At 48.4% G+C, this 24,682-nt stretch overlaps 1 protein-coding gene across 4 annotated transcripts in view; it reads left to right on the forward strand.

Annotated features, from left to right (window-relative positions):
- Positions 1–24,682, forward strand: part of CRTAC1 (cartilage acidic protein 1) — a 167,170-nt gene that overhangs the window by 77,385 nt on the left and 65,103 nt on the right. For all 4 annotated transcript variants that reach the window (XM_081549493.1, XM_081549509.1, XM_081549501.1 and 1 more), the window contains exon 3: positions 17,276–17,472. In XM_081549493.1, coding sequence (XP_081405619.1) covers positions 17,276–17,472 — 197 coding nt within the window. The remainder of the gene's footprint in view (positions 1–17,275; positions 17,473–24,682) is intronic.

The raw sequence follows: 24,682 nt of genomic DNA on the forward strand, positions 1-24,682 counted from the left end.
AAGAAAGACCCCCACCTGGGCTCCCATCACACACTGCCCCTTTTCCACTTGTTGTACAATGAATTTCAAAAGAGGCTGGCTGGTTTTCTCTTATCTGTAAAAGAGAGTGTTATGGTTTGTGTCTTTCTCTTTCTGAAGGAACTGAAATGCAGACATCAAAAGGGAAAGAAGAAAGCTCATGCCATCCCCAAGGGCTGAGTGCTGGCAGATGCCTAGCCTTGATCTGACCCTCTCCTGACCTGTGTGAGGGAAGCCACGTAGGCAGAGCTGCAGAGTGCTGGGCCCTACTGACCCAGAGAAGGGGTGGTGGACGCAAGAAGGAGAGGGGAGGATTTATAGGAAAAAGGTAATGAAATGAATTGCCAGTTTCCTACCTCGGCTCAAGTAGCTGAGCCCTGGGCTGGTCTCTGCTTCGTAGCCCCAAAGAATGAATGGTCCCTGAGAGGAGGAGTCTATTCCGCTCCAGGAGAAGAGCTAGGAAGGATGAGGACCACGGGTCTGTTATCCTTCACCCTCAGGGAGGACATGTATCCACCAGTGTGGATGAGAGACTCAAATGCATTGTAAACTAGTCAGTAACAGAATCCTTCTAGGTATTTATGCCATAGCTTGCTCTCCACCTGCTCGGCTGTTAGAAGCCCTACATGGCAGAGATCACGTCCATCCAAATCCTTTCATACTGGACTCAGAGCACCTCCTGTCAACTGGTCCTTCCTGGATCATGAAAAGATCAGAAGGACTAGGGGTGGTCTCACAGTTTGCTGAACAGGAAAGTCATCAGGGAGTTTGTTTCAAATGCTGATCCCTAGGCTTAGGAATTTGCATTTTTAACAACCTCTCCAGGTGTCTCTGATGTATTTACATCTGGTCTACAGGCTACTCTTTGAGAAATACGAATTCAGACCAGCTCTTCTCAGACTTTAATGTGCACGTGAATCACCTTGGCATCTTATTAAAAGGCAGATTCTGACTCAGAGATCTGAGGCCTGAGATTTCATATTTTTAACACTCTCATGTTGCCAGTGCCACCTATCCCCACCCCCACTTAGAGTAGCAGGGACCTCTCTACCTGCAAGCTCCCTTCCTCCCCCCCTCCCCGCCCCCCTCAATCAGAAGGTATCAGCTCCAGCACGGTCTTTAATCTAGATGGATGGTGCGAACATAAAAAGCCTATGTTACCTAATATCTCAGGTAGTAGTCATGTACGTTTCGTTAGTAATTAATATAACTATTTATTTTGAGTTGCCAGTCAGGTAGGTCGTTTTTATACTGCAAACACTTTAAAGAATAAATATCTAGGTACATTTGAATACTTTCTCACCAATACTTAACACACAACATTTTCTATCCCTAAAACTTTAAAGCACATTTGCTCCAGCAGCCAGATTCTGATTAGTGTTAATGCATGGCTCAGGGGATTCAAGTCAGCTTGGCAACAAAGACCCCTCTGAATGAACGCCTTTCATAGTTGGCAGCTTTATATTTTTTTTAAAGCAAGCATCTCTTCTAGGACTATTTCCTTCAAATCAAAACGAAGAGTTTAATTCATCAGTTAACACTCCATAGCAACTGACAGGCTTTTGCTGCTTCCTCCAACCATTATTTCTCAAGGTACAACCAGGCATGCCCCCATTAGCTGCAGAGAGAGGGGAAACTGGCAGGAACTTGATTTTCCTGCTGGGCAGGGATAGCCAGGTGTGTAGGGAATGGAGGCCAGCAAGCGGAAGGACACATCCACGGGGTCCAGTGAGAGCAAGGGGAGGTCCCGAGGGCAGAGGGGTCCCAGAGGGCAAAGGGGGAACAATATATACGTCCCCTATATCCTAACCAGCACAGGTGGGGGCTCCACAGTGACTTGTACTCACAATTCCAAGCAGACAGTCGTCATGGGGGGAAGCTCACCACCGTGAAGAGGGGCCTGCACACAGCTAGAGTCTGGACTGAGATTCTGGTTGGACAGAGCCCTGGGCTAGAAGGACAGGCCTTTTCTAAGCTGAAGGTAGCCATTTTTGTTCCCCCTTGAGCTCCAACCACCAGGAGCCCACTGGTCCTTGTCTTCACATGACAGCCCTGCCTTTCACCAGCCAGGACCTACCTGTCCTCTGCCCTCACCAGGGTCTGTGACCTGTGTCTCCTTGCTTGTCCAACCCGGGCATCAGGCCAGGCTGACTGAGAGCAGCCGCCTGCCTAGCTCACGTCCAGTCCAGTGCCCAGCTCCGGACTTCCTCCCTGCTGGAGAAAACCGTAGCTGTCTCTGACCAGGCCCTCAGAAAATTCCTCCTGTCTCCATTTCACCAGGCATTCCTGCAGCTCAATGGGCATATCATTCAGCTCTTGTCGAAGAGAGTAAAAGAGTGAGGGCTCCCAGGGGGCTCAGGAAGCTGCCTCTGCTGCAGGCAACAGTCATATATCATGTGCATGTGTGGGTGTGTGCATGTGTGTGTGTGTATGTCCACATGCAAAACCTACAGCTGTATCATGGCTTACATGTGTCCTCTCCTCTGACCTCGAGGTAGAGCAAATATTAATAGCCCCACTTTATAGATGAGGAAACTGAATTCTCAGGAATACACGTAGGCAGGTTGCTTTATCAAACACGGTGATGGCGGCTAGAAGGATAAAATACAGTCTGGAACTCCTTGGAGCTCCCAGTCATCTGTGCTCAAGGCTACACAGGTTATAATCATAATAATTCATTCTTTCAGAAATATTTATTGAGTTCCCATTATGTGTGAGGCACTGAGTGTAGATGGAGAAGACAGACTTTCTAACTAGTGTTTATTGAGCATTTGCTCTGCGCTCAGCACTGCACTGACAGCTTTACAAGCTTTATCTTCATCCTCGGCACCACCCATGGCAGAGGAGCCCATATCAGGAAGCTGAGGCCTGGACTGGCTGGGTGACTGGCTCAAGGTCGCCCACACAACTGGAGAGTTGCAAATAGGGACCTGCCCTTGGGCAGTCTGGCTTGTGGTCCACACTCCTCACCACGGAGCAGTGCTGCCTCTCAGCCTTTCTGTTCTCACTTCAAGTCCTCTGTGCTTTCTGCTGCCTCCTGTAGCCCCCATAGAACCCTCCTCACTCCCAAGAGAAGATATTCCCAGCCACTTCAAAGGGTCAGAGGCAGGCAGCTCCTATTCTGGATCCAAAACCTGAAACACGTGTTCTCACCTGTCCCCACCCTGAGCCAGCCCCACCTGCACTCCACCTCTGCCTGTGCCTCTCCCTAGACTGGCTCTCAGCCCCCTGTCCCAGCGTCACTGCTGTGCTTGCTCTACTGCTGGTGTTGTGTCTGTGTCTTCTTCGCAACCTCAGAGACAGATCCTGTCCTGCCCCTGCCCTCTGCCTCTCACCACCCCTCAAGTTGTCCAACTTCACCCTCTGAGGCGTTGCACCCTGCCTGCCCCATTTACTGTGGAAAATGGCAGTGTACTGGCTCCTCAGCTAAGGACCTCATCTTTTATTTATCCATGAGCAGATCGAGTCTCTGGGCATCAGCTCTTTAGTCTTCCACCCATCCTATCTTCTTACCCTTCCACATTCCCTCTGTCTTCTCTGAATTCCAATACCTACTGGTGCTTAGACTCTTCCTCTCAACCTACTATGCTTCTTGCTCATGTCCCTTCTTCTTGCCCACAAACATGCACAGGTCTCAGAGCTTGGTGATCCCATCCCATCACTCATCTCTCTGTGTTCTGACCAGTATCCCAGGCCTCCCTGAGCCTTTCCATCCTCAGTGAGTTATCTACATGGCTACTCCTCCTCTCTTCTATGCCCTGGATCTAGCTTCTCTCTCTTCTGTAATGAAACAGCTTCCTTGACAGTTACAAGGAGCTTCCAAACTGTCAAATCCACTCTCCACTTCCAACCTTTGGTCTTTTGGACCTCATGGGAGCACTTAGTACTATTGGCCATGCCTCTCTTTTTAACCCTTACTTTCCCCATTTCTGTGCCTTCTTGACCATGCTCTGTCTTAGGAGTCATTTGTGGGCAAGGAACAGGAAGAAGTTTTTGGAATAATCCAGGGGAATTTCCATCTTCTGCAGTATTGTTACAGTTCTCTCCTCTGACCCATCCTTCACTCACACAGCCACCAGACAACACTGTAAATCGGCACTTTGATGTAATGGTACCCCTTGTTCAGAATTCTTCAGCGGTTCCCCATTTCCTGCCAGATAAAACCTAAACTCTTGATTTACATGTCCCAGTCCCATCTTCCACTGTCTTTGCTGCCAGGTACTCTCCAGCTTGCTTCTACTCTTTTCCATGATTGTCCAATACACACCTTTGTGTTATTCAGTTAGTCTACCTTCTATTCCCTAACCATATTTTTTTCTTCTCTGATCTGCTTCATAATTCACACTATTTCTTTTGTAAATGCCTAAATTGTATGCGGCTCCCCTGGTAGCTCACAGGTAAAGAATCTGCCTGCCAATGCAAGAGACACAGGAAATGCAGGTTCAATCCCTGGGTCAGGAAGATCCCCTGGAGGAGGGCATGGCAACTCACTCCAGCATTCTTGCCTGAGGAACCTCATAGATAGAGGAGCCTGGTGGGCTATAGTCCATAGGGTCGCAAAGAGTGGACACGACTGAGGTGACTGAGCACACAAATCCTATATCGTCTGTTAAAATTCTATATATCCTTCCAGTTCTAGATCAAATGAACCTTCTTTATGAAGACTATCCCAGTGGAAGTGACCTGTCCTCCTCTGAAAGCTTGGGCTTGGGATGACTCCTTATTTGGCATATTAAGTTGGAGGCTGTCTGAGCAGAGAATTCCTCATGTGCCATGCAATATGGCCAGTCTGAAAATAGGATCCCAGAAGGGGGAATGAACTCATTGAGAATGATTGGTTTATCTTTTTTTTACTCTTAGAAAAGAGTGAAGCATCTGTAAGCAACTTGCCTCACCATTCTGCCACTAAATTGACCCATCTTAATCAAACAAGAGACAAAGACCAATAGCTTTTTAGCTAAATCTTCTAGGTAGTTATAGCAGGAAGGAGAGAAAGTTTGAGCAGACATTTAAAATATTTCGTAACCCAGCAGTTAAACATGCTCTGTCCTAGTCCACGAGTTAATCAGAAAGTTGGGCCAGGGCTTCCCTGTGTCCCTCCACGCCCCACACTGGGCTGTCACTGCCAACTCTCAGTGCCCTCCCGCCTCCCACCGCCAGCATGCTGCCTGGAACAGAGGCCTGAGGAGGAAGCCAAGAACTGGACCTGTTTCTAGAACCTAGTGAGTCAATTGTTCCACTTTCTCTGTTTACCTCTTTCTGGGGCTCCTGAAGGGGAGTGGGGGGACCTTGAAATGTATCTGAAGGACACAGGGACTCAGTGGTGCCAGGGAACTGCTGCCTTCCATCAGTGGGCCTGGCAAGTCTGTCTCCAGTAGTACAGGCCCAGATGAGCCACCGTCTCTATAGAGACACACGGCTCATCCTCCCCGGCCCTTCCCTTCCTATAGAGACGTGGCTCCTGAGCTGCTGCTTTCATGAGCACTGATCCCAGCTGAAGGCTGTCAACCGTAGACTCCAGATCCTGGCTCAGAATGGACGTGTGACACAGTCTGGGCTGATCAGGATGCTTCCCTGGGATCTTTCACATCAGAGCTGAGGAAAGCAAGCCTCTACTCTATGCTGAAGGTGTGAATCTGAGCGTGTACACAGGTCAGGCCTTGCAAGGAAGGATGGTGTGAGGGGATGAAGCTGACAGCAAACAGGGGAGAGACCAGGGTAGAAGAAGTCCTGGCACCCTCCTGGCCAGAACCCTGGTTCTAAGCACCCCAAGGCCTCGCTGTGCCATTGCTCTTGGCAGGTTGGACGCCTGAGCCAGTCCTTTTTCAGTTAGTCCAGGTGGAATGTTTGCTACTTGCAAAAGAATCCTGATTAACCTAGCCTCCATCTGTACCTCGAATACCTCCTTTGATAGTTTATAGAATTCCTGCCTCCCCATCTTCCTCTTTTCTTGAGAAATAAACCTGCCTTGAGGGATGGAGTCATAATCTTCACCATCACCAACATCATCATCATCACAGCAGCAACATCACCATCAGCATCAACACCATGACCTGTCTCTTCCTGGCACCATCATAGGTATGGAGGGCATGGAGCTTCAGACAGTAGTCTCTGCTTTCTGGGTGCCTCCATGCTCATCAAAATATAAGAAATTCCAAGGGCACAGAACACATGCTGAACACAGATCTTTTTTAGAACAAGGCATAAATCAATCAGTCTGTGTGGAGCTTTCACAGAACACAGACACTCATCAGTGCAGATTATTCTGACCTTTCAGTGCCAAACATCCCTTTCTGGAAAAACCATCCACCCCTTAGGACAAAAGGTTTTTATCCTCATCTTAAAGTTACCCTCTTATTCTTTGCCCTGTATTTGTGGGGTCTTCTCCACCCTGGTTAGCTCCTAGTTCAGGATCAAATTTGTTTGTTTGTTTCTGGGATGCCCTTTCCAGGCTCACTCAATTTACCCCTGTGTAAAATCCCCAGCTCCAGATTTCTCATCACGGTTCGAAACCTCCCGTTAACAAAGTCTCCATTCCTTTAAACTGATACCTGGCCTCTGGATATGTCCTTTTCTGGGATACAATCTGTGAATCTCCTGTTGGAATGCCTTCCCAGATGTTTTCTGGTCCTATTTAACTTCAATGGCTTTCAAAGACTTCAGCTTGTAAAAAGGAAAAAAAGTGCACTATACCCAATTCCAAAGAAATGATCCATGTTCAGGGTTGTGCTTTCCAAATGGGAAACAGATGTAGCTAGAAATGAAAGAAGAATTCAGAGGAGGAAGAAAAAAATTGGGGTTTCTGGACTCCTTGTATTTCTCTTAATGCCTCCACCCTCAGGCTCTGCACAGACCCTCAGATATTCTGAGATCTAAGTATCAACTCAACAGATCCAGGCCTCCCTTAGGGAGACCTGCCTACTGTGAATTCAAATGGCTATCTTAGAGAATTCTACTGATTAATGAGTAATGTTTATTCCTACTTTCCAGGGGAAATGCCTCTTCCCCTTGGGTCCAAAATGATTGGCCATTATTATCTACTTTCTTGTCTGAAAATGTAGTTAGTTAAAAACAAGTTATCCTTTCTCACAAAGCTGTGGGTGGGGAATTAGGGCAAGTTCAGCTGGGATGGGGATGGGCGGGGGGTTGGGGGGCGGCCCTTCTGCTCCATGTGACATCAGCTGGTATCACCTGCTCAGCTGCACTCAACTGTCGGTGGTGCCAGCCTGGGCTGGAAGGCCCACAGAGTCTTTGCTCGTTTAGCTGGTGCCTCATGCTCTTCCATGTGGCCTCTCGCTGGGGCTAGATTGCCCTTCCCCAGAACACGGAGGTCTCGAGGAAATCAGACGTCTCAACTGGTGACTGGCTTCTCCCAGAGACAACATGGAAGCTGGTGGGCCTCTTTAAGGCTAGACCCAGAACTGGCCCACATTCTGCCAATGGAGTCAGGTCACAAAGCCTGAGTCAGGGGAGGCAAAACAGATTCCACCTCCTGATGGGTGGATTAACATGTGCATACAAAGAGGAAGGAAATGATGACAGCCGTCTCTGGAGATCAGCGGCCACATCTCTTTAACCACTTCACTCACTCAGAGGTCGCATGCTTATTTCTCAACCTTAGATAAACCCCACGTACAGAATACTCTTCTCTCTTTTCCCCTACAGATTGTTTTGCCTCACAATCTCCATTCTAAAACCTAGTATCTTCCTTCCATTCAACGAACGCTCTCCCTGAATACTTGTTTCAGAAAACTGTATTCCCAAGCACACAGCTCAAATTAATTTTTATTAAAGCTTATTTTAATTTTATGTTCTGTTATGATAATGATCGCTAGAACTTGTAATATACTCATAATATAAGTTGACAACTCTTTAAAATCTCTTCTGCAAAGTGCCAGATGGCAAATATTCTCTACTTTTGGGCCATATAGTCTGTTACAACTACTCAGCTCTGTCACATAGGAAAATCAGCCATGGAAAACATGTACATGAATGAGCAGGTTTGTGTTCCAGTAAAACCTTATTTACAAATACAGGCAGCAGGCCAGACTCGACACAAAGGCTTGGTTTTGTTGATACCTGCTTTAGACTAAGGGATCCATTTGTCTGTCAGTATATTTTGTCCAATGACTAGCTGTTTGACTTTCAGAAAGTCTGAAATTCACTTTCTTCCTCTGTGAAATAAAGATATTGAAGTAACTTTCAAGAAGCAACAGTTAAAATCAGATGTAAAACAACTGACTGTTTCAAAATTGGGAAAGGAGTATGACAAGGCTATACATTGTCACTCTGCTTATTTAACTTCTATGCAGAGTACATCATGCAAAATGCTGGGCTGGATGAATCCCAAGCTGGAATCAAGATTGCCAGGAGAAATATCAACAACCTCAGATATGCAGATGATACCACTCTAATGGCAGTAAGTTAAGAGGAGCTAAAGAGCCTCTTGATGAGGGTGAAAGAGGAGAATGAAAAAGCTGGCTTAAAGCTCAACATTCAAAACTAAGATCATGGCATCCAGACCCATCAGTTTATAGCAAATTGAAGGGGAAAAAGTGGAAGCAGTGACAGATTTTCTTTTCTTGGGCTTCAAAATCACTGCAGATGGTGACTGCAGTCATGAAATTAAAGGACACTTGCTCCTTGGAAGGAGAGCTATGACAAACCTAGACAGAGTATTACAAAGCAGAGACATCATTTTGCTGACATAGGTCGGTATAGTCAAAACTATGGTTTTTCCAGTGGTCATGTACAGATGTGAGAGTTGGACCACAAAGAAGGCTGAGCACCAAAGAATTGATGCTTTCAAATTGTGGTGTTGGAGAAGACTCTTGAGAGTCCCTTGGACTGCAAGGAGATCAAACCAGTCAATCCTAAAGGAAATCAATCCTGAAAATTCATTGAAAGAACTGATGCTGAAGCTGAAGCTCCAATACTTTGGCCACCTGATGCGAAGAGCCAACTCACTGGAAAAGACTCTGATGCTGGAAAAGATAGAAGGCAAGAGGAGAAGGGGATGGCAGAGATTGAGATGGTTAGATAGCATCACTGACTCAATGGACATGAATTTGAGCAAACTCCAGGAGATAGTGGAAGACAGAGGAGCCTGGTGTGCTGCAGTCCACAGGGTACCAAAGAGTCAGACATGATTTAGTGACTGAACAACAACATTGAAGTAATCAACGTTACTCTGAAATGTTGTTCTGAAAACACCACACATCATTAAAAAACCTTTGAAGGAAATTCCCAGAAAGGCCACAAGATGAGTTGTTTCCCTATGACAATGTCTCAGAGCCCTGCTGATATTTCCACAACTTTGCATCTTTCCAGGGATCTCTCTGTCTCCATAGGTCTGCGTACCCTCCCTTCTGTGGGTCTCTCTTTAACAGTGAGTCTCTTTAGCTGTGTTTACAGTGTTTTTCTCTCTGTTCTCAAGGTTTTCAGTTCAGTTCAGTTTAGTCGCTCAGTAGTGTCCACTCTTTGCGACCCCATGAACTGCAGCATGCCAGGCCTCCCTGTCCATCACCAGCTCCTGGAGTTTACCCAAACCCATGTCCATTGTGTCGGTGATGCCATCTAACCATCTCATCCTCCATCATCACCTTCTCCTCTTGCCCTCAATCTTTCCCAGCATCAGGGTCTTTTCAAATGAGTCAGTTCTTCGCATCAGGTGGCCAAAGTATTGGAGTTTCAGCTTCAACATCAGCCCTTCCAATGAACACCCAGGACTGATCTCCTTTAGGATGGACTGGTTAGATCTCCTTGCAGTCCAAGGGACTCTCAAGAGTCTTCTCCAATACCACAGTTCAAAAGCATCAATTCTTCAGCGCTCAGCTTTCTTTATAGTCCAACTCTCACATCCATACATGACCACTGGAAAAACCATAGCCTTGACTAGACGGACCTTTGTTGACAAAGTAATGTCTCTGCTTTTTAACATGCTGTCTAGGTTGGTCATAACTTTCCTTCCAAGGAATAAGCATCTTTTAATTTCATGCCTGCGATCTCAGGGTTTTACTGCCCCTCGATTTCAACTTTGTATATTCTTGTGTGTCTCTCTTGCTTTCAGATTTTTCTGTACATCTATCTCATTTCTCTGTATCTCTTCTTGATTATGATGTTGGATAGCTCTATATTTTTTCATTATTTCCTTTTTAATGAAAAAAGTTCCCTATTCTTAATTTTCAAAATAGTATAATTTTCAAATTTTAGAAAATTTTCTATTTATGTACAATGAGATACGGGTAAACTATTTAGCATGGTATCCAGCATATAGCAGGTACCCAATAAGCGTTACATCCTTTTATCTGGCTTCCCCTTTATGTAGCTGCCTAAGTTTTTTTTTTTTTTTTTCACATGGGTCAACAATTTTCAACAGGAAAAAGGGTTGGTCCTCTGTCTTTATCTAGAAGACCTTGCTACTCTCTCACCCTTACCCAGGACACCCACTCTCGACCTATTCCATGTCATTACCATGCTTGTACATATTCTGGGAACTAATGAAGGTAGCAGGTCGAAGTCCAGGCAACAGACTGGAGGCTCAGTTGGCTTTGCTCAGCCACCCAGTGATGATCTGGTACTTCCCGCAGGCTCCTTCTCTTTCATTCTCTTTGTAAGTATTTTCTGAGCACTCATTATGCCCTAGGTGATGGGGAGACTGAAGTGAACACAACTCACAGTTCCTTCCCTCCTGAAGCTCATGGTTCACAGGGAGAACTGGACGATAAGTAAGTAACCAAACCAGAGTAGGACAGAGGATGCAGCGACTGGAATATAGACGAGGGGAGGGTCTCTCGGAGATGCCTTTTAAGGTGAGACCTAAAGAATGAGAAGAAGCCAGCCCAGGAGGGAGATGGAGGGAGAATATTCTGGTCAGAGGGATAAGACCGTGTCTGCTGGACCGTTAGGAACTGAAAGGAAGCTGGTGTGTCTGAAGGAGGTCAGCGAGGCAGGTGGCAGACCGAGTTGGCTCCCAGGCCAGGCATGATAAAGGGTCTGGTTTTCATTCCAACATAATGGGAAACCACCACAGGGTTTTAGGCTGGAGAATGGCTGATCTGATTTATGTGTTAAAATGATGAGTCTGGCTAGGGTGTGGGGGAATTCGATTGGTGGGGGAAGTGGGGAAGCAGAGAAAGGAGGCTCTCCAGAGATGGTGGCCATGGAGGAGGAAAGAAGAGAAAGGATTTGAAATATTTTAAGAGGCAGAAATTACGGGATTGACTAATGAATCCAATGTGGAGACAAGAGGGTGGGAGAACCAAGGCTGACACCAGGCTTCTGGCTTTGGTACGTGGAGGCCCATTGCAGGGAGGAGGGAGAAGGCGCGATCAATAGTTCCATTTTGGACGCATTCCATCGGAGATGACTGTGATGCGTGCAGGGGAAGATGTCACATAGGCAGTCGGATATATGAGTCTGAGCTTGGACTGGGGATTTGGGTTGGAGATATAAATTTGGGAGTTGTCAGTCATGGGAATGGATATTAAGCCCTGGTAAAGGCGACAGAGAGAGGAGAAAGGAGCCCTGGACTAGACCTGGGGACTCCGACATTAAGAGGCAGAGAAAGGAAGAAGCACCTATAAAGAGGAAAAGGGGGAGAAACCAGAGAGAAAGAAGGAAAGCTGGAGGAAGGTGGCATCCTCAGAGCCAAGAGAGCAGAGTGTTTTTAAAAGGCAAGTGGCCGAGAGCGCAGGCCACTGTGCTAGGTACTGCTGAGAGTCCCCAGGAGAAGGGAGTGAAAAGGCATCCTGTTTGTGGCCTCGTGAAAGCCACCAACGGTCATAACAAGTTGAGATATAAATTTGACTGGAGTTGGATGAGTCGTATAAACATGACTGGAGTTGAGGGGGGAATGTGGACAGCGCATGTGCTAAGTTGCTTCAGTTGTGTCCGACTCTGTGTGGCCCTATGGACTGTAGCCTGCCAGGGTCCTCTGTCGATGGGATTTTCTAGGCAAGAATACTGGAGTTGGTTGCCATGCCCTCCTCCAGGGGATCTTCCCAACACAGGGATCGAACTCCTCTCTCAGGCATCTCCTGCATTGGCAGGTGGGTTCTTTACCACCAGCACCACCTGGGAAGGCTGGATGTAGATTGGGGTGAGGTAAATGGGCGGCGAGAAAGTGGAGACCGCTTGTGAAGACAACTATTTGAGTTTAGTGACAAAGGAGAATAAAGAAATGTCTCGGCATGTGAAAGATCACAGGTGGGATGTTTGGGGATGAGAAACATTATTGTGTGTTTGGAAACTCAAAGTGATCACTCTGGAGGGTGAGAAATGGTGCCTTGGCTTTTTTTTTTTTTAATAATGATGAGAACTTACAACTGTGTAACTCTTCACAGTTTACCGAGTGTTACCACACACACTGTCTTATCTTCACAGACTTGTAGATGAGGAAGCTGAAGCTTAGAGGAACTGAGTGACAAGCTCAAGATCAGAGCCAGGAAGTGGCAGGCCCAGGATCCCACGCCCAGGCTGCTCTTCTTGGCCTGACCCCCAGGCCCCGCCCTGTCCACAGTAGTGGACTGGCACGAAACTTGGCCAGCACACACACAAGAATGGGTTGTGCCCCGCTGGTGCCTCGCAAAGCAGATTTTTAAATTTCCACCAAGCCAATCGCTTGTGCTTACTGGCCTAGCCTTTGATATTATAAAGTCACAGCTGCTTTTCAAGAACAGGAGACCCTGTCCCACTTCCTAAGCCTGTTCAATTGAGCTTCAAAGCCTCCTGAATTTCTAGAAGTGTCCAACAAGCTCAGGCAAATGTTAGAGGAAACGTGAAACCCCATGTGCCTCACATCCATCTCCTCAACCCTGTTGTGGGAACTGACACCCCAGAGGGACCGTGACTAACCTCTCACACCCCAGTCTCCAGATCTGTAAAATCCTAGGACTGTCATGAGGATGATATGCTGCTAAGTTGCTTCAGTCGTGTCCGACTCTGTGCGACCCCATAGACGGCAGCCCACCAGGCTCCGCCGTCCCTGGGATTCTCCAGGCAAGAATACTGGAGTGGGTTGCCATTTCCTTCTCCAGTGAGGATGATATGAGGTAGGGGTTATAGAGTACTTGGAAGGATGCTTGGCACACGGAGACTGCCCTATGAGTGCCAGTCTTGATGCTTTTCCTGTATTCGCTCACTCCCTCATTCAGATACTTGCTGGGCACCTTCTCTCTCTGCCAAGCATGGCTCTAGGCACAGCAAACGCAGAGATGCATACGCATTCTTCCTGGGCTCAAGAAACATATGTTTTAATGAGGGGAAGCGATGTTGGAACACAAACAATTCTGCCTCGAGGGAATAAGCGAGGTGCAAAATGCTGTGGGTGTCCAAACGAGAAGATCACATCTAGGCCAGGCAGCTGGGGCAGGCTTCCTGGGAGGAGGGGAAGGCGGGGAGAACAACCCCCACCTGAAAGGCTGGTAAGGAACCAACTAGAGCGTCAGCTCCATGGAGCAGAGCGGGAGGGGATAAGGCTGGCTGTCCTGGGAGGAGACTATATGAGGCTCTGGTGTCAGGGCGCCAGAGCCAGCCAAGGGAAGCCCTGGTGGAAGGAAGGAGTGGCAACTCCGTGCCCCGCCCTCAGCCTTCTCCCCGGTTGCTGGGACCCCCTGTAGGAGCCATTGGTTTGGCTTTGTATCTGTAGCCCCTAGGGGTGGTGGTGGACACAGGGGCCAGAGTGTCAGGTTTCATCCCAGGCTGCCTTGTGGGTTTTGGGAAGACTCTGTGGCACCCTGAGCCAGCCTGGCACCTCCACCCCTCTACCCTTTAGAGAGTACTGGGACTAGCACCCCCAAGGGGTTCAAAGAAGAGATGATCCAGGGTCATCTGCTACCCCAGGGCCAACACCATGGGAGCTTGTGTGACCACCCACCACCCCACATTCAGGATGAAAGGACTGACCTCCAACAGCTGTGGAGGCTGTGACCTCTCCCCCACTGGGAAGTGGCTCCTGGGGGTGCTAGAGACCTTCCAGGAGACCAAAGGGACAGGGGATGCAAAGGAGGGGTGTCAGGGCTGGACTTTCTATGGTAGCTCCTCAACCATAGCCTGGAGGGTGGGGCCCAGCCCATTCTGTCTATCCCCTGAGGTGAGTTAGACTCAAGGCCCAATTTTAAGAGCAACAGAGCAAGAAGGACTCTCACACAGCTTTTAGTCCAGTGCCTTTTAAATGCTGGCTCTGGAATCCCTTGTTTAAACAGCATTTTATGGAATGTGATGCATAAAATAAAATGCATGCATGTGTGTTTAGTGACTCAGTCATGTTCAACTCTTTGTGACTCCATGGACTGGGATGTTTTCCGAGCAAGAATACTGAAGTGGGTTGCCATTTCCTCCTCCAGGGGATCTTCCTGACCCAGGGATTGAGCTAGTGTCTCCTGCATCTCCTGCTGCATGGCAGGCAGATTCTTTACTGCTGAGCTATTGGGGAAGCCCCCAAAACAAAATGCATCTGCATAGATATGGCTCTGGATGAAACTGAGCAAAGAGGGCCCGAGGCCCACCCCCATGTGTGTCCACACATTTTGTGACCCAGTGAGTTAGTCCAACTCTCGTTTTGCAGAAGAGAAACTCTCAACCTAGAGAGGGGAACTGACCAGCCTAAGGGGAACTGACCAGCCTAAGGTCCCAAAACAAACCTCTGAAAGAGTCAGGACCTGCAGAGAAGCAAATGAAATCAAGGATGAGAAAGTGTTTTATAAACTGTAAAGTGTAGGTTTATTATCTCCACTTTATGGCAAGTTCTTGGGCATTTTCCCATGTCGCTACTTTGGGAGAGGTCACCAGAAAAAAAAAGGACAAAGAGTGTTGACATCACAGGCAGTGTGGAAAAAGCACAGGATTGGACCTGAAGACAGTTATTTTAGAAGCCTTATGCTGCCATGTACAAGCTGTGCAGCCTTGGACAGTTTACTTTGCCTCTCTGACCCTCCATTTCCTTTCTAGAAAAATGCCTTCTTTACTATCTTTCTGGGATTACCGGGGTTCAGGTGAAGCAATGCCTGGGAAAGTGCTTGTAGCCAGGCCTAGGGCCCCAGAACTATACCGTCTCATGAGGAGCAGTAATGGTGGTAAACAGAAGACCTGAAGGCTTTGAGGACTAGCATTTAGCACCCAGAAGGCCCTTGCTGTCCCTGAGGGCTCGAGCCAGCTGCTGACAGGGAGGGAACCCAAGTGTTCCGTCTCTGCTGCCTAGACACGTCCCATAGGTCATACAACACCCCAACATGCAGCCCTCAGACACTTTTTGTCAAGGCGTCTAAGGCACAACCTTCCATCACCGGGTGCTGACTCAGCCCCCAATGAGCTCAGCTCCCCTTTTGCACACTGTGGATGCCAGGAGGTGCCTGGCCAGTCACTCAGCACCCCCTAAACCTCACTGGCTCTGTGTCTTGGTGACGAAGGAGAGGCCCAAATTGGATGTGTTTCAGAAAAGCAAGAAGTGATTTCTCTAAAGACCTTGGAGAGTTCTTTCCTCCCTCCCTGTGGTGTGCTCCGCAGGAGACGTCCAGCGGCTGGCAGCTGAACTCTGCTCAGGATGCACACGCTTGGGCTAAAACAAAGGCAGGAGCCGGGTACTGATGGATGGAGGTTGGAGAGCCTGGCAGGTGTTCCAGGAGGAGGAGGAGTCCTCAGACATTCCTGGCAGTGCTGCCTGGGGGTGACCTTGGGCACACCGCTTTCTCCAGGTGGAAAGGCGATGGGAAGAAATCAACCACGGGATACCTAAGCCTTTCTGACTCGGCTATTGGGCTCTGAGGATCCACTCAGTCAACAAGGATTTATTGAGAACCTACTGTGTACCAGGCACAGTGCTAGGCCTTGCAGAACAAAGGAGACAAAAAGTTCTGCCCTCGTGGAGCTGACATTCTAGCGGGAACAGAGAAAGAAGAGATAAGGAGGAAAATAGAAAATGATCAGCTAGTGGTAAAAGCCATGGGGAGGAGAAGGGGCGTGAGGGGTAGGGGATCCTGGGTGATGGTGATTGCAAGTTTCAGGAATGTGGGAAGGAAGGCCTCATCAAGAAGAGACAACTGAGTGAAAGTCTGAAGGATATGAAGGAGGGAGACAGCCATGTGGATCTCAAGGAAAAGCATCCTGGGCAGAGGGAACAGCAAGTGCAAAGTCCTTGAGGCAGGAGCATACAGCAGGGAGGCCAACGTGGCTACAGGAGAGTCATACAAGAGAGAGACGAGGACTGAGGAGCAATTTAATCTTTTGCTTTGTTCCTCAGAAAAAAAAAGGTCCACCTGATGGCTTTAGATGCATTCATAATGCTACTATTTAAGAGATTCATTCCAAACCTCAAGGACAAAGCCTTCTGCATTTCTAGGGCTCATTTACCCTAGGGCCCTTGGGACAGCAGACAGAGCCTGGGTTCAAGTCCCAGTACCTGACACTAGCTATGTTACCTTGGGAAGGGCCTTCAACCTCTCTGAACCTCAGTTAACTGTTAAAGTTCATCAGTTGCCACATCTGCAAAATAGGTTAATAATGCAGCCACCCATGCCTACCTCACTTGATTATTGTTAAACTTAAAGTGAAAGAAAAGGTCTCTCAGTTGTGTCTGACTCTTTGTGACCCCCATGGACTATACAGTCCATGGAATTCTCCAATCCAGAATGCTGGAGTGGGTAGCCTTTCCTTCTCCAAGGGATCTTTCCAACCCAGGGATCAAACCCAGGTCTCCAGCACTGCAGCCAGATTCTTTACCAGCTGAGCCACAAGGGAAGCCCAAGAATACTGGAGTGGATAGCCTATCCCTTCTCCAGGGGATCTTCCCAATCCAGGAATCAAACCAGGATCTCCTGTATTGCAGGCGGATTATTTACCAACTGAGCTATGAGGAAAGCCCATTTGTTGTTAAACTTAATGAGATCATAAATATGAAAGTGACTTTTATGTTGAAATGGGTAAGATAAATGTCGCATTGCTTTTTGTTTTCTTCAACAAAGCCTATGATAAGGGCTTATCACTGGCTACCCACTCCCCTCCACCACCCTGCTCCCTATATTGCATCCCACATGGGCCCTCTTGACTCTCACTTTGCTTAAGTCCACCTCTGATTCAGGGACACTCGTCAGATGCCTGGAGACCCCAAAACAAGGCTGCCAAAAGTTCCCCAGGAATGTTCTGGGACTGATATGTCCCCACACTGGCCTGTCCAGGAGGGCTTTGAGCCCACTGCTCTGATTGGGTGGAACCAGGTGAGCCCAGCCGCTCCTCCCCAACATTTCCCTCCGCCTTCCTCCAGATACAACGGCCCCAATCTGGTTCTGAAGTACGACCGGGCCCAGAAGCGGCTGGTGAACATCGCGGTGGACGAGCGCAGCTCCCCGTACTACGCGCTGCGTGACCGGCAGGGCAACGCCATCGGGGTCACAGCCTGTGACATTGACGGGGACGGCCGCGAGGAGATCTACTTCCTCAACACCAATAACGCCTTCTCAGGTAAGGGCTGTGGGCTGCGGACCTTCCCTACTCCCACCTTCCTCCTCCCATCACCAGCTTACAGTCACCGGCTTCCCCAGGCCCAGGCCCTGCCACCTCCAGGACCTCGGTTTGTCCCGGCAATGACCCAACAGTGACACTCCCAGGAGGCCCTTTCTTCTTGTATGCATGAAGCTTTCTCTCACCTCCCAGCCCCTGGGCCTGGCGACATAGACGCCTTGAGCAGGAGACCAGTCCCACTCCCTCAGACCTTATGTCCTCTTCGCCCTCCAGTCGCAGCAGCCCCCCATCCTCCTAAGTAACCCGTCCTCCCTTCTCCCCCAGCTCCTGTGCAGCTCAGTCATTCAGGACTTCTCACACCCATCACCCGCAGATGACCCCCATCCCCTGGCGTAGCCCTCCATGGTACTTTCAGGGGGCCTTTCTAAAATGCTCTGAAATCCTACAGGAGCCCCCACAGTGTTCAGTTGAGCTCATTCTTTCACCCCACATTCCTGCCGAGCACCTGCTCCCTGCCAGACAGGAGGCCCTCGGGGCTGGGGACACAACTTGGAGGAAGACAGACCTGGGACCCATCCGAGCCCAGAACACCATCCTGTGTCACTTGGGCTCTTGTGTAAATGCAGATTCTGCCTCAGCAGGGCTGGCTGGGGCCTGAGAGCCTGCTTTGCTATCAAACTCTCAGGCGATACTGCTGCTGCTGGTCCAGGGACCACACTTTGAGTAGTGAGGTCCTACATCCCAAGGAATGACTGAGGGAAATTGATGCCCAGAAGGCTACATAATAGTAACAATGATGATAATAACTAATATTTTAGTAGCACCTACTCGATGCCAGGGTGGGGGTCTAAGTGCTTTGTCTTATTCTTGTTCAGTTGCTCAGTCATGTCTGACTCTTTGAAACCCCATGGACTGCAGCATGCCAGGCTTCCATGTCCTTCACTATCTCCGAGTCATCTCATTTAAGTCTTACAACAGCTCAAGTATGTAGGTCCTGGTATAGCCCACTTTATAGTTGAGGAAACTAAGGCACAAAGAGGTCACATGACTTGCCCAAGGCACACAACTTGTGCACCCCAGGATTCAAACCCAAGTGTTTGACTCCAGATCCATCCTTTTATTCAGCACACTCTATGGCCTTACTCAATCTGAGGCCCTCAGGACCTAGTAGAGAGCCACGCTCACAGTTGGCGCTCAGTATTCCATGAGTTGGGAGGCTGTATTCTTGGGGCTGCAGACAGAAGTCTGCTCCCATGGGGCCATAACATCTGCAGGGAAGTTCCAGGCCACAGCTTCCTCCTGAAGTATGCAGGGTCTCATGTCCCTGTGGGGCCATGTTGGGCGTGCCTTGGACTCTTCCAGATAGTGGCAGCCTCTTGGGTTGGTCTGGACCATACTGTGCAGTACAGACTTGTGCATTCACTGTCCTGCACCCTCCCAACCTCCTGGAGTCAGGTGATCATCTGGCTTTGGGGACCACCTTCCCTGTCTACACACACACACACACACACACAGTGGCTTTACCCTGGCCTATACTGTTGCCCCTACTGGTGTCTGAGCCCAAGCCAGGATCCAGCCCCAGACTGCCCTTGCTGTTGAGCCCTGGCAGTTGCCTGAATGGGAAGGGATGGGGTTGGGGCTGGTGCCAGGGGGAGGGGCAGGGGCAGGCAGAGCTGACTGGCTAACAGCCAGCCTTGTGCAGCCAAGAAACAATGAGCCACAGCCCTGAGTGGTGTTTTATGGGTTTTCATCTCATCTTGCCACCAAGTGAGGCCTGAGAGATAGTAATTATCCCTACACAAATATCAAGGCATGATTACCCAGCTGGATTTACTGCCCTCTCTCCAACCAAGCCAAGATTGGATTAGGACACAATTAATTGATGGGCTGATCATCTCTTTAATATGGGGCAAGGTCAGGAGGGGAGCAGCGGCAAGGGACTCTGTGGAAGGGGTGAGTCCCCGGCTGGAGGGAAGCCGAAGTGGGGAGGACTGTGGAAGAGGGTGTTTAACACTGGCTGGGCGGGCGTGATGCCAGAGGAAGGGGACAGACTCTTCCCAGTCACTGAACACAGAGCACCTGGGCTGGGACCTGTCAGGTGTCTCTGAAGCGACAGCCCTCCCACGCTCTTAGAGTGTTTTGTAGTGAATCCAAGAGCCACGGTGCTCAGCCCAGGCTGCACGTGAGACTTTCCTGAGGAGCTTTAACGCTCCCAGTTCCCAGGGAGCATCCTGGTCAGTCCAATCGGAAGATCAGAAAGCTCTCCGGGCGATTCCCTTGTGCAGTCAAGGTTGACAGCAATACCCTAGAGTCATGTTGGTTCCATGCTCAGCCTAATCATCACCTCATTCACTCACTCACATATTCATTCACTGTATACATATTTATTGAGCACCTACCATATGCCAAGCACTGTTCTAGGCACTGACGATGCCCCAGTGAATGAACTGACAAAAATCCTTCCCTCTCTCCCCAGTGCAACCTTTTATTTCTCTAGGAACCTGACCCCCCTCTCCTGGCCCTGTGGACTCTTAAGTTCCTCGGGGGCAAAGTCCCTGTGTTGGCCATTTTGTGCCCCGTTCTGGCCCATCCAGAACTTGAACATCCTAAGAGTACAATTAAAACTTGATAAATAAATCCAGGAAGCACAGACAAGGCACATGCCATTAGGCCTGTGAGAAGGTTCGCCAACAGAGGAAATATGAGGAGAGGCAGACATATGGAGCCCCCAGAAGGTTCGCCTGGGAGAGGTTGGAGCTTGTCCCCCAGAGCTGGGGTGAGGGTGACAGTGCCCTGCAGCCTTAGTCCCAGGCATGTACCTCCCAGTGGCCTTCTGTGGGTTTGAGTTAATTTTTCAGTTGAGTGATTCAGTTGATTCATTGACAGTGGGCGGGTTGTGGAGCCAGAACCTTTGTGCCAGGTCAGCACTTCCCTGGGTCCAGCTGGCATAAGGCTCAGCCACTGCCACCCTGTCCACCATGCGGAATCTGAGATCCTCTCCAGGAGCCCCAGCCAACCCACACCTGCTCATGGCTCATGACTGGGGCTCTCTCAGCCTGTGCCCAAGCATTGGAGGGACCTGGGGAACGGGGACCCCTCCCTCTCCCTCAGCCAGCCTTTGGGAGTCAGCACTGGAGTCCCTGGAAGACGGCTGGGACTCTGCCTCCTGGCAGTGTCCTGTAGGAGTCAGCCTGTACAAACCTGGGATCTACCCCTCACTTCCTGGGTCACCTTGAGCACCCAGGGTGCTCGACACCTCTCTGTCTCAACCCCTTCACCTGTAGAACAGGTAAAATTGTATCAACTTCATGAGTTTAACTCCTTCTCCATAGACTGTATCCAAAGTCTTACCATCACCTACCACACCCCTCCAGATGTGAGCCAGCTTGCCTTTCTGACTCCTTTTCCTCCCCTCTTCCTCTTGCTCACCTCATTCCCACCTGAGGCCTTTGCACTTGCTGTTCCCTCCACCTGAAATGCTTTTCCCACCATTGTTCTAAGGACTCAGTCCTTCCTTTCATTCAGGCCCCTTCTCAGATGTGTCTTCCCTGTCACTCCCTATGCTCTTAACTTGCTTTATTTCTCTTTGGAGCACTTACTACTGTCTGAGAGTATGCTGTATATTTGTTGTTCATCTCTTCTACTCTTCTGCTAAATGCCATGGGGACAGAGACTTTGTCTTGTTTTCTGCTGTATCTCCATCTCTTTGTATGACCAAAGAAATACTTATACCACTTAGTAAACATTAATACATATATCTGACTGAACAGCTGAACTAATGAATGAAAATCAGTTATTATGGTGTCTAGGACTTAATCCCGGAGAGAGCAATGGCACCCCACTCCAGTACTCTTGCCTGGAAAATCCCATGGACAGAGGAGCCTGGCAGGCTGCAGCCCATGGGGTCGCTAAGAGTTGGACATGACTGAGTGACTTCACTTTCACTTTTCACTTTCATGCGTTGGAGAAGGAAATGGCAACCCACTCCATTATTCTTGCCTGGAGAATCCCAGGGACGGGGGAGCCTGGTGGGCTGCCGTCTATGGGGCCGCACAGAGTCAGACACGACTGAAGCAACTTAGCAGCAGCAGCAGCAGGACTTAATCCATGCTCTCTAAGCAACTGCTGTTATAATTCTGTGGCCTGAAGAAAGGCAGAGACTAAAAATGTCCTGGACAAAGGAGCCATGGGCCTCCCTCCCAGCTGCTTGAAGGAAGAAACTCTAGGAGCAGAAAGAAAAAAGGATCATCATGTAAATAAGACACCACACGAAAGAGGGTGTCAAGTGCACACAGCTCGAGGGTTAATAATTGGAAAGTAGGTAAGAAGGAGGGAGCAGAGGAGGACTGACCACAATCCCAAGAGGCCTGAGCAAGGAAAGCAGCCGATAGCTTAACTGACCTGGAAAAGTACTACAGTTTCAAGTAACACTGAAGCCAGTGTTTCAAGCAACACCACTCTGGAAAAATCAGGTAGGAGCCAGTGCAGGACAAAGGGGGATAAGAGCCCACTCCAGCACCCCATCCACAACCCAGGAACCCAGGACCCCCTGCAGCTCCTGTTCGGAGCCCATCCCCCCAGGGTCCTGCACTGACTAGCCAAGCTGTTGTTCAGTTTGGCCCTGAGCTCTCCTGCCCATGTGAGCTGCCTTGGGTAACAGGAGTGTGGTAGTAGATGGGCCAATGCGGACTGTGAGCCCCACAATTTATTTCATTCATTCAATTCAGCAGAATGGTCACTGACCATCTGCCATCTTCAGTCTACATACACCTCCCTCCTCTTCTACACAAATAGTACTACTCACAGTACTGCCCCTTACTTTTTTATTTAACAACTGATTTTGGACATTATGTCACAGCCACACACAGACAGCTTTCTCATTCTTTTTATGGCTGTATAGTACTCTATTATATAGATTTGCCATTCCCTGAATTGGCCCTCTATTGAGGAATATTTAAATTGCTTGCAAACCACCGAATGAATAAGCTTGTACTGCATGCCATTCTCCACAGCTGCAGGTGTGTCTGTAAGGTTAAGTTCATAGAAATGCAATTGCTGCATCGAAGGAGTATACAGGGGCAGTTTTGATAGGCACAGCCAAATTGTCCTTCAAGGGGACAGTCCTAATTACACTCCCATCAGCCTGCATGCCAGTGAGCATCTCCCATACCAATACTCTCACCAACTCATGTCATCATTTTAAAAAATATTTGCTAATCTGATAGGGGGAAAAATTGGCATCTAAATGTAGTTTTAATTTTCATTTTTCTTAAAATGAGTGAGGCTGAACATATTTTTATATATTTGGGTCTCTTGTCTGCTCAGAGCCTTTGCCCATTTTTTTCTATTGATTATTGGCCTTCTCCATATTGATTTGTAACACCTCCTTATAAATTAGGGAAACCAAGCCTCTGTCTGTAATACAAGTTGCATATAGTTTCTTCTTGTTTGTCATTTTTCTTTTGTTTTTGTTCATGGTGGGTTTTGCAATGCGGAACGTTTTTATTTTTATAAGCTTGGATTTATCACTCTTTTCTCTGATGGCTTCTGAGCTCCGTATTATATTTAGGCCTTCAGTGGGGCTTTTGTAACCTCAGAGAGGAGGCATCAGTCACTGTGCCAGAGAGAAGAAAGGGAGTCAGGGGCGCCTTGCACTTTCAGCCTCTTTTGCCTCCACAGCAGATGAGCTGTCTGCATGGGGAGCACACCCATTGTCCACAGCTCTTCACCCAGGCCCTGTTCCCACAGTATCTGAGGATGCTCTGCACCTTGCTTCTCAAAGTATGTTTTGCAACTGAGCAGCACTGGCAACAGCTGGAAGCTCATGAATTTGCAGGATCTCAGGGTCCATCCCAGACCTACTAGACCAGAATCTGCATTTTACCAGGATGGCCAGGACTTCTTATGCCTGGGAAAGCCTGAGATACACTGCCCTGAGGCTCCACTCTCTTTTCCTAGGATCCTCTGAAAAAGTGAAAGCATTAATTGCTCAGTCATGTCTGACTCTTTGCAACCCTATGGACTGTAACCTGCCAGGCTCCTCTGTCCATGGAATTCTGTAGACAAGAATACTGAGTGGGTTGCCATTCCCTTCTCCAGGGGATCTTTCTGACCTAGGGATTGAACCCAGGTCTCCTGTATTGCAGGCAGATTCTTTCCGGCTGAACCATCAGTTACTCCCAGGGAACTCTACTCAATGCTCTATGGTGACCTAAATGAGATGAAAATTCAAAAAGGGTGAATATATGTATATGTACAACTGATGCACTTTACTGTACAACAGAAACTAAAAATAAATAATAGTTTATAGGTCCTAAAATGGATCCTAGGGTCTCCTGATTCCCAGCCGAATTTCCCTTGGACATAAGCTCCAGATTTTCAGCTCACCCAGCATGACCCCATTTGGGGAAATGAGCTCATGAACTGCTCAGGCTCCCTGCCCTCCACCACCATATGCCTCATTCCTACGTGGCCCCAGAAGAAGCAAGGATGGAATAAGGCTGTCAAAGCAGCACCATAATGACTATGAGCCCTAGGACTTTTCTGGTAGTCCAGTGGCCAAGACTCCACACCCCCAATGCAGGGGGCCCTGGTTTGATCCCTGGTCAGGGAACTAGGTCCCACATGACACAACAAAAAAATCCATAAAGCTGAACCTAAGACCTCCCGCAGCCAGATAAATAAATATATAAATAATTTTTTTAAAAAAGTAGTGTATAGAGCCCTGAAGTCTATTTCCTCAGTCCTAACACAAAAAGAGTTTCCTCAGGGACTAGGACGGCCCTGCACTGGCTCCTACCCAGCTGTTTATTTACTTTTAGTTTCTGCTGTACAGCAAAGTGCATCAGTTACATATATATCCACTCCTTTTAAATTTCCTTCCCATTTAGGCCACTACAGAGCATTGAGTAGAGTCCCCTGGGCTATACAACAGGTTCTCATTAGTCATCTATTTTATATATAGTAGTGTATATATGTCAATCTCAATCTCCCAATTCATCCCAACAATCTCCCATTCCACCCCTTCTTCCCCTCTTGGCAACAGTAAGTTTTTTTTCTATATCTGTGACTCTGTTCTCCTTTGCAAATAAGTTCATCTGTACCATTTTTATAGATTCCACGTATAGTTGATACTACATGACATTTGTCTTTCTCTTTCTGACTTACTTCACTCTGACAATCTCTAGGTTCATTCAAAGCCACTGCAAAT

The sequence above is a fragment of the Giraffa tippelskirchi genome, chromosome 2, assembly GCF_054371585.1.
Source record: "Giraffa tippelskirchi isolate mGirTip1 chromosome 2, T2T-mGirTip1v1.2.pri, whole genome shotgun sequence".
Lineage (NCBI taxonomy): Eukaryota > Metazoa > Chordata > Mammalia > Artiodactyla > Giraffidae > Giraffa > Giraffa tippelskirchi.